Here is a 16015-nt window from a genome sequence, read left to right on the forward strand (position 1 = left end):
TGAGCAGAGAGCCTGATGCGGGACTCGATCCCAGGGCCCTGAGATCATGACCCCAGCCGAAGGCAGCGGCTTAACCCACTGAGCCACCCAGGCGCCCAATTACTTAACACTTTTAAAGTGCAAACAGAATTAGATGATCAAAGGAGTACGTGAGCAGGAGAGTGGATGGGAATTTGGGGAATGATTTAAACATGGAGGATGTAGGTAGAGAGGTGTGAAAAACACGGAGAGATCTAGTTCTGTGCATATCCATTACTGTTCCACCCCATTTACAAGAGTGGAAGTGAGGAATAATCAAACAAATTTAAAAGAAAATCACCAACCAAGTGTTTTAAACAGTAGTGGCTTAAATAGAATCCAAATAGTAAGATAATAAGAATGAAAAAGCCACTGCATGTAAAGAAAAGAGCAGTGAAGTGGGGAGTCAGGAAATCCTAGTTCCATCCGTTTATTCAACAAACTTTTTTTTTTTTTTTTAAAGATTTTATTGGCGCAGAGAGCCAGACACGGGGCTCAATCCCAAGACCCTGAGATCATGACCTGAGCCAAAGGCAGAGGCTTTAATCCTCTGAGCCACCCAGGTGCCCCTAGTCAACAAACTTTTAAAGACCCAACACTGCTAGCCGCGGGAGATTTCAAAGTGAATACTAAACACTTGATAGGGGGACGGGGTTCTCATTCTTAAACTACCTCTCTTGGCAAATGGAGTTCACTTGGTTTTGTTTTGGATGTTTGAATTAAAAACTTTCAAATTCACTGAAACACTGAAACACATCAAATATATACACCTCTAGTTCTTCATTCAAAAGTTGTAATTGGCTATTTTTGGACGTTGCTAGACACTATCATTCTAAAAATTTATATAGAAAAAAAGCATTTATTCTCCTTTTCCTACACAACCTGTATTTCAAGGCAATTCAAGAGTTAATGAGGGAAAAATACGAATAAAAAATACATCAGTTAGATGGGTTGATGATCTATAAACTTAGGATAAACATATTTGTCTTGCCTACCTCAAAGGACACTCGAGGAGGGGATGTCAAAGGAATTAAAGAGAAAGGCAGCACTTGGTGGACTGCAACAAACACTTCTGGTGTTAGGTAACATTCTGGCTTCAGAATGTCAGACTGACATTGGGGGGCTACTGGATCAGGCAGGGGCTGACAGTTCTTTCCAGGTCTGGGTCTCACAAGCACGAGGCGCACTGCAGGTAAAATGACCTAAGTCTCCCTCCTCCGATGGCGTTAGGCAGGCTCGGACTGCGGTCTTGTCTGTGGCACCGCTGTCTCTCTGGTCCCTACGACTGCAATCGCAGTCACTCCGTCCAGCTAACCAATCTGCAAGAACGCTCAGAAAGCGAATGCAGCAGGGACCACGCCCCAGGCGGCGGGGAAACCCTAAGCGAGCGGGCGCTCTGCCAGCCACTTCCGGCCACCGGCGTCACGGGGCGCGGCCGCACGCGGCTACGCCGTGCGACGTGTGGCGCGCGGCTCCCCCTGCCGGAGGCGTGCGGTGACGGGGGCAAGCGGGATCGAGTCCCCGACGACGACCGTTGCTGCAGCTCTGTGCCCTCAGCCTTCTGTACCAGGCCCGCCTCCCGCCTCGAATTTCGTTTTTCAATCACAGTTTCCCCAGACCCTCGGAGTGCCCTTTCCTTTCGCTGGAAGCGGGGCGTTGGAGGAGGATAAAAAAGGTTCCGGGTGCGAAGCGAAAATGGAGGAAGGCGCCCAGACCCCAGACTGGGACAGCGATGAAACGATGATTGACGAGTCGGTGACGGAGAGCGACCTCGATGAAGAGGAGCTTCCCTGGAGAAGGTGACCACAGTTAGCGCCAGCCCTTGGACAGTGAACCTGCCATTCTGCTGGGTACTGGCAGTGGGGTGGCCCTCGGAGATTTGCGTAGAAATTACCAGATGAATGTGCAATGGCAGGCGGAATTCGAGTCTTGTGAGGCATCTAGGCCTGAGCTAAGAACTTGTAAACAAAACACAATACCCCTCAGCCTCCAGTTTAGGACAAAATGAGCTTTCTGGTAGATGGTTTTGTGGCATCTAAAAAGAGGAAAAAGCAGGAACAAACAGAAACAAACTTAGACTGAGTCCAAGTCCTTTTGTACCGGCAAACAAGTTTTGGGTCTAAATTTCTGAAAGGCATTTTGCTTAAGCAACTGGAAGCGCTGATCTAGGAGATGGTTAACAATTTCAGGAAAAGAATGTGTGATGGGGGAACCATTTACTGCTAAACTGGAAACTAATACTTTTTAAGAATCAAAAAAGATGATAGTTCAGTTTATCAAAACATTGAACATATCTAGTTCTCTGTGCTCCATCCAGGGGAACTATATAAGAGATGAGACCATTGCCTTTGAGAAACCTACAGGCGAGGGAGGTCGCATAAATAGATAATTAATTTTTTTAAAATAACCAGGTAATTTAAATAAAATGCGATAGTCCAGGGATAGAAGTATGCTTTGGCTGGTTTAGGATCCCAGGTAGTCTTTAGAGATTGGTGGGGTGGACTTAGGAATAGAGGCTTTAAGGTGGGTTAAGAATTAGGCAGATGAAGAAGAGGTGTTCTAGGCTGAGGGAAATGCATGGGTAAGGGTGGGGGGACATAGCATTGTGTTGTGTGCTGTAATGTACAAATAGTTCATTCTTACTGAAGTGAAGTGTTAAATGGTGAGATGGGGAGTGATGGAAGATGAGCCTGGAGAGGAAGGTAGGGTGAGGTAATATAAAGCCTCATATATCCTGTGAGTGTGTTTGTAAAATGTTAAGTGGAAGAGAAGGATAATCAGATTTTTGTTCACTCAAGCATGCCCTAGAGCAGAGCTTTTCAAATTTTAATGCCCTTATAAAGTCACTTCTGAATCCCATTAAAATGCGGAGTCCCACTCAGGAGTTCTGTGGTAGGATCTGAAATTCTGCATTTATAGCAAACTTCCAGGTTAAAGTTGGAATTATTTAGAGCAGAGATGATGACACCCAGGTTTTTGCTCATTTATATATACACACAGTAATATTTGCTGTTGGTGTACAGGGAGCATTTCTGACCAATACATTGAGTCTTAAAACAACCACCACAGTCATAGCCACATGCTGGTTCATATGACCAGAAAGACATTTCTCTGAGCTTTCTTACTTCAGAACAGTCCCTTGCAACTAAGGCCACCTCCAGGGAAAAGTGTTAAGAGAGAAGAAAGTAAGAGAGATGCTCTCCATACTCTTGAGCATGTGGTTCCTCTGGCAAGAGAGACAGGTTTTGTCTTGGATTTTAAGTGCCCAAATTGCCGTGATTGATAGTAGTATATTTCTAAGGCTAAAGAGAGAAAACAAATAAAAGCCATAGATTTCCTTTCACACTTCCTGGCATTCACAGGGCTCCCTTTCCCTAGTGTTCTGGATAGAGATAGGGGGTGTCTTATGGAGTTTTTGCTGTCTGAGCCCACTCTGCAGTTTCAGGATTAGGCCTTGGATCAAAGCTGGAGACAAATAAGGGAATAACAAAACCACAAAAACAAACTCTGAAATTCACCTGGTTCATGGTGTGAACTCAGTCCTCAATCTACCTGCTATTGTTTACTTTTCAGATTACGCAGGAAGCTTTTAAAAAATACTCTTGAGTTTTTGTGTAATGAGAGGAGAAATAGGCTTTAGATGGCTCACTCTATCGTGGCTGGCCAATCTTTTTCTTCCCCTGTGATTCATTTAAAATGCTTCTCTGCAGTGCCATATAAACATCATTTTTTCAGACCTCATAGCTCAAGGTTAAAAACTAGTGTTCTTATTGGCATGGCAATATAGTTAAAGTCTAAGCATTGCTGGAGCTGAATTGCTGGGGCCATTGTTTAGTGTTGCTTTCCTTTTTTTTCATCTTCTTTGCTTCTGTGCGGTTCGTTTTGGCTGTTTTTTTTATGCACAAGGTCTTTAACTAGAATGAGGGACACAAGTTCTAGTAGAGATCCCCAAGAGGCAAAACATACAGTTTGACATAGCTAAATAATCCTTAAATGTTGCAGCTATTAAGGTCTTTTTTCGAAGACGGGAGAAAGGGTTTAGGAAAGGCAAGGCTTATTATAAACAACCAGGCTGCCAGGTGTGTTAACTGTGTCTGAAAAAACACTCTTTGTGAGTCTGGATTAAGTCCTAGCTTTCCCTCTGGAAATCATATCCAAAAGTGCATACGGTCTTTTTTTTTTTTTTTTAAGATTTTATTTATTTGTTAGAGAGAGCGCAGGTACACACAAGCAGAGGGAGGGGCAGAGAGAGAAGCAGATTCCCTCTGAGCAGGAAACCCACCAGGGTCCCCAGGGAACCCCCTGAGATCTTGATGGGAGCCGAAGGCAGACCAGACTCTTAACCAACTGAGCCACCCAGGCACTCCGCATCCAGTCTTTTTTTGTGGCTTTGTAGGTGTTGCTATTCATCTTTTGTAAAAATTCAAGTTGCTGACTAATAAGATTTGGTAGCTTGTAATTTGTTTTCTAAGAGGCATGATCCTTTTTCTGCATATATGCCCTGGAAATCTTTTATCAACCCTTGTATTCTGTTTCAGCCTCTGTTAAGGTTAACTGCTTTATAACATGAAGGGATAGATCTCAAATTAATCCTATTCAGTAGATTTAATCAGAACCACCGTAGTTCATTGTTAAATGGATTTGTGTATGTGTTCAGGTCACATGTCTTCTGAACATTATAACTGCATTTAGTAAAAAGCTAATTCAACATAATTATACTGCAAGAAGGGTGTTAATTCTGTCCCTCAAGTCAGACCAACACTGTCTTCATGTGAATTGTCTAGATAGAAAAATACTCGTTATAAAGGATTTACCTGAGAAAGGAGGGAAAGAAAGCAAAGTACAAGATGACAAGGATTTAATAACCACATTAAATTGGCTAAAGAAAATGATATTTGGGGGACTCCTGTGGGCCTCAGTCAGTTAAGCATCTGACTCATGATTTTGGCTCAGGTCATGATCTCGGATTGTGAAACTGAGCCCCACCTTGGGCTACAAACTCACTGGGGAGTCTGGTTGAGATTTTCTCTCTCCCTTTCTTCCTCCAATCCTGTGCATGTGTGCGCATGTGCTCTCTCTCAAATGAATCTTTAGGAGGGTAGCGCGTGTTGTAATGAGCCCTGGGTAGTATATAAGACTGATGAATCACTGACCTCTACCTCTGAAACCAATAATACATTATATGTTAATTATTGAATTTAAATTAAAAAATAGGGGATGCAAAATAAGTAAAAATAAATCTTTAAAATAAAAGCAACATTTTGGTCAGGGTGTGTATCAAAGTAGTAGCAACTCCAGTGATAAAGCACAGTGGTGCCAAGTACTATGTTTAGAACCGTTACACTGAACTGTGCAATCAAAACTTTGATAAAATATAAAATCGAAACCCTAATTGTCTCCCCAAATTTTATTGTACTTTTAACAAAACAGTGAAGATTTCAGTCAAATTTTGCCTAAGTTTTCCTTTTAACTCAGCCATCTAATTTCTACTTCTCTCTTCTGTTTTTAGTACTTGGTACTATTCCATTTTTCCAGTATTTCAAAGTTAAACTTTATTATTAAAATACTGTGTCTGTAATGAAGTGGTCAGTGACTTTTAGAGTATTAGTTATTAATGTAGTCTAGTAGTTTGACTAGAATTCACTAAGAAATTAATGTCTGTTGTCAGTTAATTTATTGACTGAACATGAATATGAGTAATTCTTCTGGTTTACACTCTTTTCATTTTCCTTTTAGTATTTAAAATAGTCCTGACTCCTCTCTTAAGGGGAAAAAAAACAAACCCAAAGATTTATGCAGAGGAAATTATCCCTGAGACATTTGCAATAATGAAAAATTAAAAACAAGTGTTTTAGAATTATATGATGCTTAAATAAATTATATCCTTATGCTTAAATAAATAAATAAACAAATCATATGTCCTTATGAGGGAGTATTATCAATATTTAATGGTTTTAGGAAGAATTTTAGTGACTTTGCAAATATTTCAATATAATGTTAAGTGTGAAGTGTAGTTTCTTAAACTTTATACAGATTGATCCAAACTTTGTGAAAGAATTTTTGGTTCTAACATATATAAGCCTCCATAGAAAGCTAAAAGGAAATCCATCAAAGTCTTTTAACACAGGTAGAATTATAGGAGATTTCTATCTTCATACTTATACTTCTCTTTATTGCCTGCATTTTCTACAGTTTTTTTGAATAAGTAATGTATTTACATGGTTCAGGGAAGTTTTTTTTTTTTTAAGTATTAAAGGGTGTATAGCAAAAAATCTCCTTCTCATCCCTATCTCCTCAGCCACTCAGTCTTCTTTTCCACAGGCAATCAATATATTTGATTTTTGTCCTCCCAGAGATATTTTCTAAGTTATGTATATATGTTCTCAAACATATATGAAATTGTTTTCTAAAAAATAGAAGCACTCTGTCAAAGGGTTTGGGTGTTTGTAATCTTGATAATTGAATTATTTGGGTTTATCTCATAATTAGAAAGGCTTTTTTCCTTCACAATGATAAAAGAATCCCTCCTTGGTTTCTTTTATACTTTTTGTTTCATTTTAAACATTTACATTTTGATTCATATGGGATTTTTATCTGGAGTACAGTGTCAAGTATGGATGCAACTAAATTATTTTCCATATGCCTCCTTCATTGTCCCAATATTATTTTTTTAAAAATCCTATCTTTTTCTCTGATTTGAGATGCCACTTTTTTAATAAACTAAATACGTATGTGTACATGAGTTTACTTGGGAGATTTTATTCTGTTTGTTGGTCTGTCATTTTATGTGCTAGTTTCACATTTTAAAAACATTTTATATCCAAAAATATTGTAGTGTCCTATAAGTTATTACCTCCTTACTGTTATTTTAAAACATTTTCCTGGCTGTTCTTATTTATTTTACCACATGAACTTTAGAATCAGTTGTCTGGTTCAATAAAAAGTCTTGCTGGTACTTTTATTGGTATAAAGTTATATTTATAAATTTACTTATGGAAAATTAACATCATGTTACTTTTTCATTAAGATGCAAATTACAGGGGCGCCTGGGTGGCTCAGTGGGTTGAGGCCTCTGCCTTCAGCTCAGGTCATGATCTCAGGGTCCTGGGATCGAGCCCCGCATCAGGCTCTCTGCTCAGCGGGGAGCCTGCTTCCTCTCTCTCTCTCTCTCTGCCTGCCTCTCTGACTACTTGTAATCTCTACCAAATAAATAAATAAAATCTTAAAAAAAAAAAAAGATGCAAATTACATGCAGCAGAATTCATCCTGTGTGTTTTGATAAACACATACAATTGTGTAATAACCATTACCACAATGAAGATGAAGAGCAGTCCCATTAGCCTCCACAATTCCTTCATTCATTATTTGTGTTATTTTTAGATTAAAAAAAAAAAACACCTCAAAAAAATTTAAAAAGTAAAATAATTCTTTTAGGGACATTAAGATGAATAGTTTTGGGTTTTGTTTGTTTTTTTTTAACTTCTGGGACATTAAAATGAATAGATTTTTTTTTTTTTACTTTTTTTTTTAAAGATTTTATTTATTTGTTAGGGTGGGGGCGGGGGAGAGAGAGAGAGAGCATGCCTGAGCATGAGCACAAATGGGGAGCAGCAGGCAGAAGGAGAAGCAGGCTCTCTGCGAAGCAAGAGCCTGATGTGAGACTCGATCCCTGGACCCTGGGATCATGACCTGAACTGAGCCACCCAGGCATCCCTATTTTTACTTCTTAGAAAAGTGTGCTATAGTAATGGTGTTAACCCATATTTGAATAATAAAATCTTCAATCCTTGGTAATGGCCAGTAGTAATTGAATCAAAAAAGATGATTTTTCTCCTAATAACAGGAGCCAGCATTTACTCTCACGGAGGGTTTGTTAGATTAAGGACTGGAGTCCTTTTTATTATTAGTTTTGGTGGTGCTGAGAACTATTAGGAGGTACGGGTTTTGTTGTTGTTGTTAATGGTTACTTATTTTTCTTAGTAACCTGTTCTTTGTAATGTATGTGAGATTATATGTGTGATGTATTTTTGTGTTTGGGAATGGAAAACAAGATAGTTCTGTAAATTTTCTTAATCTCTCCCCATTTCTTTTTTTTAAACTTCCACTATTGTCTTTTATTAAGCTTTTAAAACTGAGGAGTACTTGGCTGTCTCAGCTGGAAGAGCATGTGACTTTTAATTTCAGGGTTGTGAGTTCAAGACCTTGTTGGGTATAGAAATTACTTAGATGAATAAATATTTTTTAAAAACTATGTGAGAATCCACACAGTGGCATACTATGAATTGATAAAGAGGAATGAAGAAAGTTTCTTCCCCTGCACTGATCAGTCTACTGGATTTATTGTTAAGGAAGAAAAAGTAGAGAGATATATAGAATGCTACTGCTTATCTAAGACTGGGTGAGGGCATGAATACTCACATTGCTTATATTTTCAAAAACACATTGGAAGGATAAACCATACAATTTTAAAAAGTGGGAAGTGAAAAGAACAGATGGGTGAAGAGACAAGATGAGACAAGACTAGACTTCTCTAAATAGATCTTATTTTATACATTTATGGTTTGCATAATTATAAAACAAAATTAAATCAACATGAAAAATTTTCTAAAAAGCAAAAAAGGGGCACCTGGGTGGCTCAGTGGGTTGAGCCTCTGCCTTCAGCTCAGGTCATGATCTCAGGGTCCTGGGATCAAGCCTTGCATTGGCTCTCTGCTCAGTGGGGAGCCTGCTCCCCTCCACCCCCCGCCTGCCTCTCTGCCTACTTGTGATCTCTCTCTCTCTGTCAAATAAATAAATAAAAAATCTTTAAAAAAAATAAGAAGCAAGATTAAACAGGTGAACCTAATTATGTATTGACTTGATAGCATAATTACACCAAAAGGAATTAAGTGCCTTTTAAACAAAATTATCTATACATGCCAGATAAGATATACTCCAAGGACATAAAGAATTGCAAAGTAATTTCAGTAATCATACTGTTAATGATAATATTAGTATTGTGGACTCTAAATATGATATGATATCTAAGTAGGATACAATATTTTATTCTGGGAAACTAGGGAAGATAGTGATGTATTAGTTTGTCAGGCTGCCATAAAAATACCACAGACTGGATGGCTTAACTAACAGAAATGCATTTTCTTATGGTTCTGGAGGCTGGAAGTCCAAGATCTAGGTGGTGGCAGGCTAGAACAGTTCTTTATTCACATAGAGAAGAGACAAAGCAAGAGCAGCTTCAGTAGTAGGTATTGGCCCCCATGGCTAGCAGTCACTCTCTGCAGCTGATGCAGGCCTTTGGTCTGCACACATTTCTCTTGTGCCACAGAATGACTTCATCTTGTCCCCACAGAGGACATATATAGTAGTGAGGTTTTCCAGATAACATAGGACACACACGCTTTCACAGCAAAGGAGTACACACCAAGTCTGAAACTGGGAAAGGTATTCCCGTGCAAGGTAAAAAGTCCAGCGCAGGCTGGGAGGACTCCGAATCTTGGTAAGAAAGTGTTCCAGGCCCAAGGCGAAGGGGGGTGCTGAAAGACTATTGTCTCCTGTAGGAAGTACACACATGCCTCCCACCCCCAGTTAACTTGAATCAGATTAAACTTCTAGCTAATAACCAGTTTATAGGCAGTGTATGGGATAAAGGAACATGTTACATGACATACAGTTAGAAAATTCAAAATGTAGGAAACTTAAGGAAAAAAAGCAGTCTAGTTCCTTTGACTCTTAAATTCCAGGGGGGGAGTAATTTATATATTTAAGAAGATGCTTAGATACAGCAACCAAAAACAATGTGGGTCCCTTGTTTAGATCTTGATTTGAACCAAACAACTAAAAAGAAACAGTTGGGGGAATGTGACTACAATCTATTTGGTTTTCCTTTGCTGTAGAAAAACTTAGTCCAAAACTTAGAAACTTAAAACAGTGAACATTTATTTTCTTGTAGTTTCTGTGGGTCAGGAATTAGGGAGTGGCTTAATTGGGTCATCAGGCTCACAGACTGACAAGGCTGCATTCATCTCTAGTTCTAGTAGTGGTGGTCGTCGTCGTCGTCGTCTTCTTCCTCTTCCTCTCTTTTTCTTCTTCTTCCAGATTTTATTTATTTATGTATTTGAGAGAGAGCCCAAGTGGGTTGAGAGGCAGAGGAAGGAGCAGACTCCCTGCTGAGCAGGGAGCCCAGTGCAGAGAGCAGGGAGCCCAGTGCAGAGCTCAGGACTCCAGAATCATGACCTGAGCAGAAGGCAGACGTGTAACCGACTAAGCCACTCAGGCGCTCCTCTAGGCCTCTTGAGAAGGATTCACTTCCTGTATAGTGCTTGTTAAGATTCAGTTGTCCCTCATGGTTGACTGGAGGCCTTCCTTGGTGTCTTGGTACATAGGGTTCTCTGCAGAGTGTTTCACAGCATGGCAAGCCAAATTCCATGAGAGGGAAGAAGTAAGAGAATAAGAAAGTGAGAGCAAGATGAAAGCCGGTGTCTTTCTCAAAGTAGCATCCTAACATGTTTGCTATATTCTGTTTATTAGAAGAATTTCTGGATTCAGTTTGTACTCAAGGGAGGGGTTCACACAAGGGCATAAATACCAGGAGCCATTTCAGAGGCTGTTTACTAAAGACTATACATTTAGTAATATTAAGGAATTATTGGCTTTTTGAAAGTGTGATAATTATGGTTGTTTTTTAAAGGTGTGGTTATTATGGTGGTGTTTGAAAAGTGTCCTTTTAGAGTTGCATACTGAAATATTTCTAGGTGAAATGGAATAAGATGTCCAGGACTTGTTTCAAAATAATCTAGTGAGACTGGCAGGAACAGAGAGGGTGGCAGAATGATTATACAAGAAATAAGATTGTGTACTGGTAGTTGTTGAACCTAGACAATAAGTATACTATTGTCTATTGTGTTGTTATTGTTTATAATTTTCCTTAAAAAAGTGAAGAGCAGAAAGAACAAGTAAGTAAACAAAAGAACCCATTTAGTGCCAAATCATATATTCATGCCTTGGTACACTGTTATATTCTGAAAATATTTTTTTAATTTTATTTTTATCATCATAAAAATATGTATCATAAAATTTACCATTATAACCATTTTTAAGTATACAGTCCAGTGGCATTAAGTGCTTTCATGTTGTTGTGCACCCATCACCACTATCTGACTTCAGAACTTTTTCATTTTCCCAGACTAACACTTTGAACCCATTAAACACTAACTTCCCATTCCTCCCTGCTCCCAGCCCCTGGCAACCACCATTCTACTTTTGATCACTGTGGATCTGACTATTCTAGCTATCTCATGTAAGTGGAATCATATAGTATTTGTCCATTTGTGTCTGGTTCATTCACTTAGTGTAATTTTTTGAAATATGGAATGCTTCATGAATTTGTATGTCATCCTTGCACCTGGGCCATGCTGTCTTTTCTGTATCATTCCAGTTTTAGCATATGTGCTGCCAAAGCAAACACTGGTATGTTTGCTTGTTTGTTTCATTTTATTTTATTTCTTTTCAGTGTTCCAAAATTCATTGTTTATGCACCACTGCACTGGTATGTTTTTAAGCTCTATGTTATAATATGTATCAGCATTACCTTCCATTTTAAGGCTGAATAATACTCCATTTCATGTATGTACAGCATTTTGTTTATCCACTTATCTGTTGATGAATACTTGGGTTGCTTTCACCTTTTGGCTTCTGTGAATAATGCTTCTCTGAAGTGTGCAAATAATATTTTCAGATCCCTGCTTTCAGTTACTTGGTGTACATACCCAGAAATGGAATTACTAGATCAAATGGTGGTTAAAGATCTCTTTAAAAAAAAAAAAAGATCTCTTTTTTGATGAACAACCATACTGTTTTCCACAGTGGTTGTACTGTTTAACATTCCCACCAGCAATGCAGAAGAGTTCCAGTTTCTCCATATCCTTGTCACTACTTGTTATTTTCTGTTTTGTTTTTGATCATAACCTAATGGATGTGATGTGATATCTCACTGTGGTTTTGATTTTTATTTTCCTAATATTTAGTAGTGTTGAGCATCTTTTTGTGTTCTTGTTAGCCATTTGTACATCTTCTTAGGATAAATTTCTTTTCAAGTCCTTTTCCTAGTTTTGAATTCTGTAGGGTTTTTTAAATCAGAAAACACAAACACGTTAAATCTGCCTACTAGCGTACTCACCATGGCACATCATTGCTATTTTTTAGTTTTGTATTTGTCACTGGATTTGAAGCTTCTTAAGGGTATGGATTGTGTGTCTTCTCTCTTTGTTACCTTGATGCACCTTAGAACATAGTAGGAAGTAAATCCAAAAACTGAAGGAATTCTATCATTTTGTATTCTGAAAATATATACTCAGATTCAGTCCTGGGATTCTAATCTCAAATTCTCTGTGGTATAGAGAAATGTGAAGGAGGAAACCTACCAGCACTGTTCCCTCAAATCATCTCACTTCATCTCTGTTCAGAAACTATATTGATATTCATCCCTCACTCCCAAGTACTCAGAAATAACAGGGTATTATAAAAATGAACTAGACCATATAAATAAGTCTTTATTTTTCATCTTATATAAGTTTTTAATTAAAGGGTACACATCTAAAAAGATATTTTGGTGTAGATATTAATAGTGTGGTGTAACTAAGAATTTTAGCAAGTTTAAGTATAATAACAAATTGTGGTTAAATTGTTAGTCTTTGTTTAGGAACATAATCTGTATCTTCTGTTTTGGTATTTGAAAGGTTGCTCTTTGACCAAGACACATCTCTTAGATCTGAGTTCAGTCTCCATCCTGGTATAAGTGGAATGTACGAAGGTGAGAAAAAAATTTTTTTCACTAAGTAGTCCCTTTAATTTGCCAAGTGTTATTACTCTGTCAATTTCTCCTTTTATAGATAGTTTTGTTTTTAACTTTACACAGAATTAGTTTCTTATACGCATCTGTAATAGAGCCTAAGGTCTATTAAGGTCTGTTACTATAAAGATAGCAAGGGAAGTTATAACTTCTGGAAGATGTTAATGACTCCTTGAGAGGCCTTCAGAAATAAGCAAGTGACACCCAGATAGCTCTTCTCCTTGCAAAAATTTCCGGCTTAGCCCTAGAACTTGTTTATTTGCAAAAGTGAATAGTACTTTTTAATAACCAGCCTATTTCAGACTGAAATACCAAATATCCTTTGTTTAATTTTATATATTTAATTTTTTGAATTTGAGTATAGTTAATGCATAATGTTTACCTTAGTTTCAGGTGTACACCATAGTGATTCAACTTTATGGGTTATGCTAGGCTCACCACAGTTTTAGCTACCATCTTTAACATATAATGTCATTCTAATATTATTAACTATATTTCCTATGCTGTGCTTTTTATTACTGTGACTTATTTATTCCATAGCTGGAAACCTTTATCTTCCACTCCCATTCACCCATTTTGTCTATTCTCCCCACCCCTGTCCCCTTTGGCAACCATCAGTTTGTTCTCTGTATTTATAAGTCTGGTTCAGCTTTTTTTTGGTTTGTGTATTCATTTGTTTTGTTTTTTTTAGATTCCCTGTATGAGTGGAATCATATAGTATTTGTCTTTCTTAGTCTGGCTTATTATATACTAATAACAAAGTAGCAGAAAGAGAAATTGAGAAAACAATCCCATTCATAATTGCAGCAAAAAGAATAAAACACCTAGGAGTAAACTTAACCAAGGAGGTGAAAGACCCATATTCTGGAAATTATGAAATACTGATAAAAGAAATTGGAGATGACACAAATAGAAAGATATTCCATGATCATGGATTATAGGAATTAATATTGTTAAAACATCCATATCACCCAAATTCAGTGAATGCTTATGGAAATACCAACAACATTTGTTACAGACCTAGAACAAATCTAAAAATATCTATAGAGCTGCAAAAGAGCCTGAATAGCCAAATCAGTCTTGAGAAAGAAGAACAAAGCTGGAAATGTCACAATCCTAGACTTCAAGGTATGCTGCAAAGGTGTAATAACCAAAACAGTGTGGTACTGGCACAAAAGATTGATGGAACAGAGTAGAGAACCCAGAAATAAAGCCACACTTATAGGATCAATTAATCTATGACAAATTAAGCAAGAATATGCAATGGGGAAAAAAGTCTTTTCAAAAATGGTGCTGGGAAAACTGGACAGCTACAAGCAAAAGAATGAAACTGGACTAATTTTTTACACCATACACAAAAATAAACTTAAATGGATTAAAGACTTAACTGTAAGACCCGAAACTACAAAAACCCTAGAAGAGAACACAGGCAGTAATTTTTCTGACATTGGCCCTAGCATCATTTTTCTAGCTAGATACGTCTCCAAAGGCAAGGGAAATAAAAGCAAAAATAAGCTATTGGAACTACATCAAAATAAAAAACTTTTATACAGTAAAGGAAATCATCAACACAATGAAAGACAACCTACTGAATGGAGAAGTTATTTGCAAATGATATATCTGATAAGGGGTTAATTTTTTTTTTTTTAAGATTTTATTTACAGACAGAGATCACATATAGGCAGAGAGGCAGGCAGAGAGAGAGAGAGAGAGGAGGAAGCAGGCTCCCTGACGAGCAGAGAGCCCCTATGCGGGACTCGATCCCCAGGATGCTGTGATCATGACCTGAGCCGAAGGCAGAGGCTTAACCCACTGAGCCACCCAGGCGCCCCTATTTCTAAAATGTATAAAGAACGTATACAACTTGATACCTAAAAAACAAACAATCCAAGTAAAAAATGGGGAGAGGACCCAAATAGACATTTTTTTCAAAGAAGACATACAGAGAAATGCAAATCAAAACCACAAAGAGTTATCATCTTAGACCTATCAGAATGGCTAAAAGCAAAAAGACAAATAACAAGTGTTGGTGAGGCTATAGAGAAAAGAAACCCTTGTGCATGGATGGTGGTAATGTAAATTGGTACAACTGCAATAGAAAACAGTGTGGAGGTTCCTCAAGAAATTAAAAAGAATAATACCATATGATCCAATGATTCCACTACTGGGTGTTTACCCAAAGAAAATGAAAACACTAAGTAAAAAAATATATATGCACTTTTATGCTTATTGCAACATTATTTACAGTAGCCAGGATATGGAAGTAACCTAAGCGTTCATTGGTAGACAAATGGATAAAGAAGATGTGGTGTATATGTATATGTGTATATATATGTATATGTGTATGTGTAGTACACAGCCATGAAAAAGATGTGATCATACCATTTGTAATATGGATGGACCAAGAGGTTATTATGCTAAATGAAAGAAGTCAGACTGAAAAAGGCAAATACTGTATGATTTCATCGATATGTGGTACATATATTTTTTAAAAGTACCTTTTACCTACAGTTTTCTATACTTCTGAGTCCACTTCTAGGTCAATTTAAATGCTTATAGAAAAATACATCACTGAGCATCATGGTTCAAAAAGATATATTTGCAATAACTATTTAAGGGGTACATTATTTCTTTTTATGCTTTCTTCTTGGGAGCCTTTTTTAATTTTCAAGGATGTCTGAAAATAGGTATGGTAAAAAGGAAAAATTTCTTAAACACCACAAAGATCTTTTATATATAGTTCAGAGAGTCTTTTCACAGTACATCATTTCACTTGGTACTCCAGTGGGAAGTTGCAATTTCATCTTGGAGGGATTTTTCTTACATGTATTTGGAAGAGGCAGTGTGTAATGGTAGTCTCTAGAACATGCTCTTATGTCATATAAAGTACCACTAAGAAGAAGTTAGAGGTGTGTTTTAATATTCCAACCAAGTTTTTTCTTCGCTTTCCTTCTTCTTTTTCTTTGATTTTCCAAATTGATAGACTTTTTTATTACTTTTGCTAATTATTAAAAGAATAAAATTTTTCTCTCTATATATATTTTTAAAGATTTTATTTATTTGACAGACAGAGATCACAAGTAGGCAGAGGCAGGCACAGAGAGAAGAAGGGAAGCAGGCTCCCTGCTGAGCAGAGAGCCTGATGCGGGG

General features: G+C 37.6%; 1 protein-coding gene and 1 non-coding gene across 2 annotated transcripts in view; one reads left to right on the forward strand and one right to left on the reverse strand.

The window, feature by feature from the left end:
• The first annotated feature begins 1625 nt into the window (after positions 1-1625).
• Positions 1626-16015, forward strand: part of ANKRD31 (ankyrin repeat domain 31) — a 152459-nt gene continuing 138069 nt past the window's right edge. Inside the window, exons 1-2 of the mRNA XM_032848336.1 lie at positions 1626-1817; positions 12753-12826. Coding sequence (XP_032704227.1) covers positions 1714-1817; positions 12753-12826 — 178 coding nt within the window. The 5' untranslated portion in view covers positions 1626-1713. The remainder of the gene's footprint in view (positions 1818-12752; positions 12827-16015) is intronic.
• On the reverse strand, positions 11377-11482 carry LOC116864030. The gene has a single exon (XR_004381919.1). It is a non-coding gene; the product is annotated as a U6 spliceosomal RNA (small nuclear RNA).

The sequence above is a fragment of the Lontra canadensis genome, unplaced genomic scaffold (assembly GCF_010015895.1).
Source record: "Lontra canadensis isolate GAN:19392208 unplaced genomic scaffold, GSC_riverotter_1.0 scaffold4, whole genome shotgun sequence".
In the NCBI taxonomy this organism is placed as follows: domain Eukaryota; kingdom Metazoa; phylum Chordata; class Mammalia; order Carnivora; family Mustelidae; genus Lontra; species Lontra canadensis.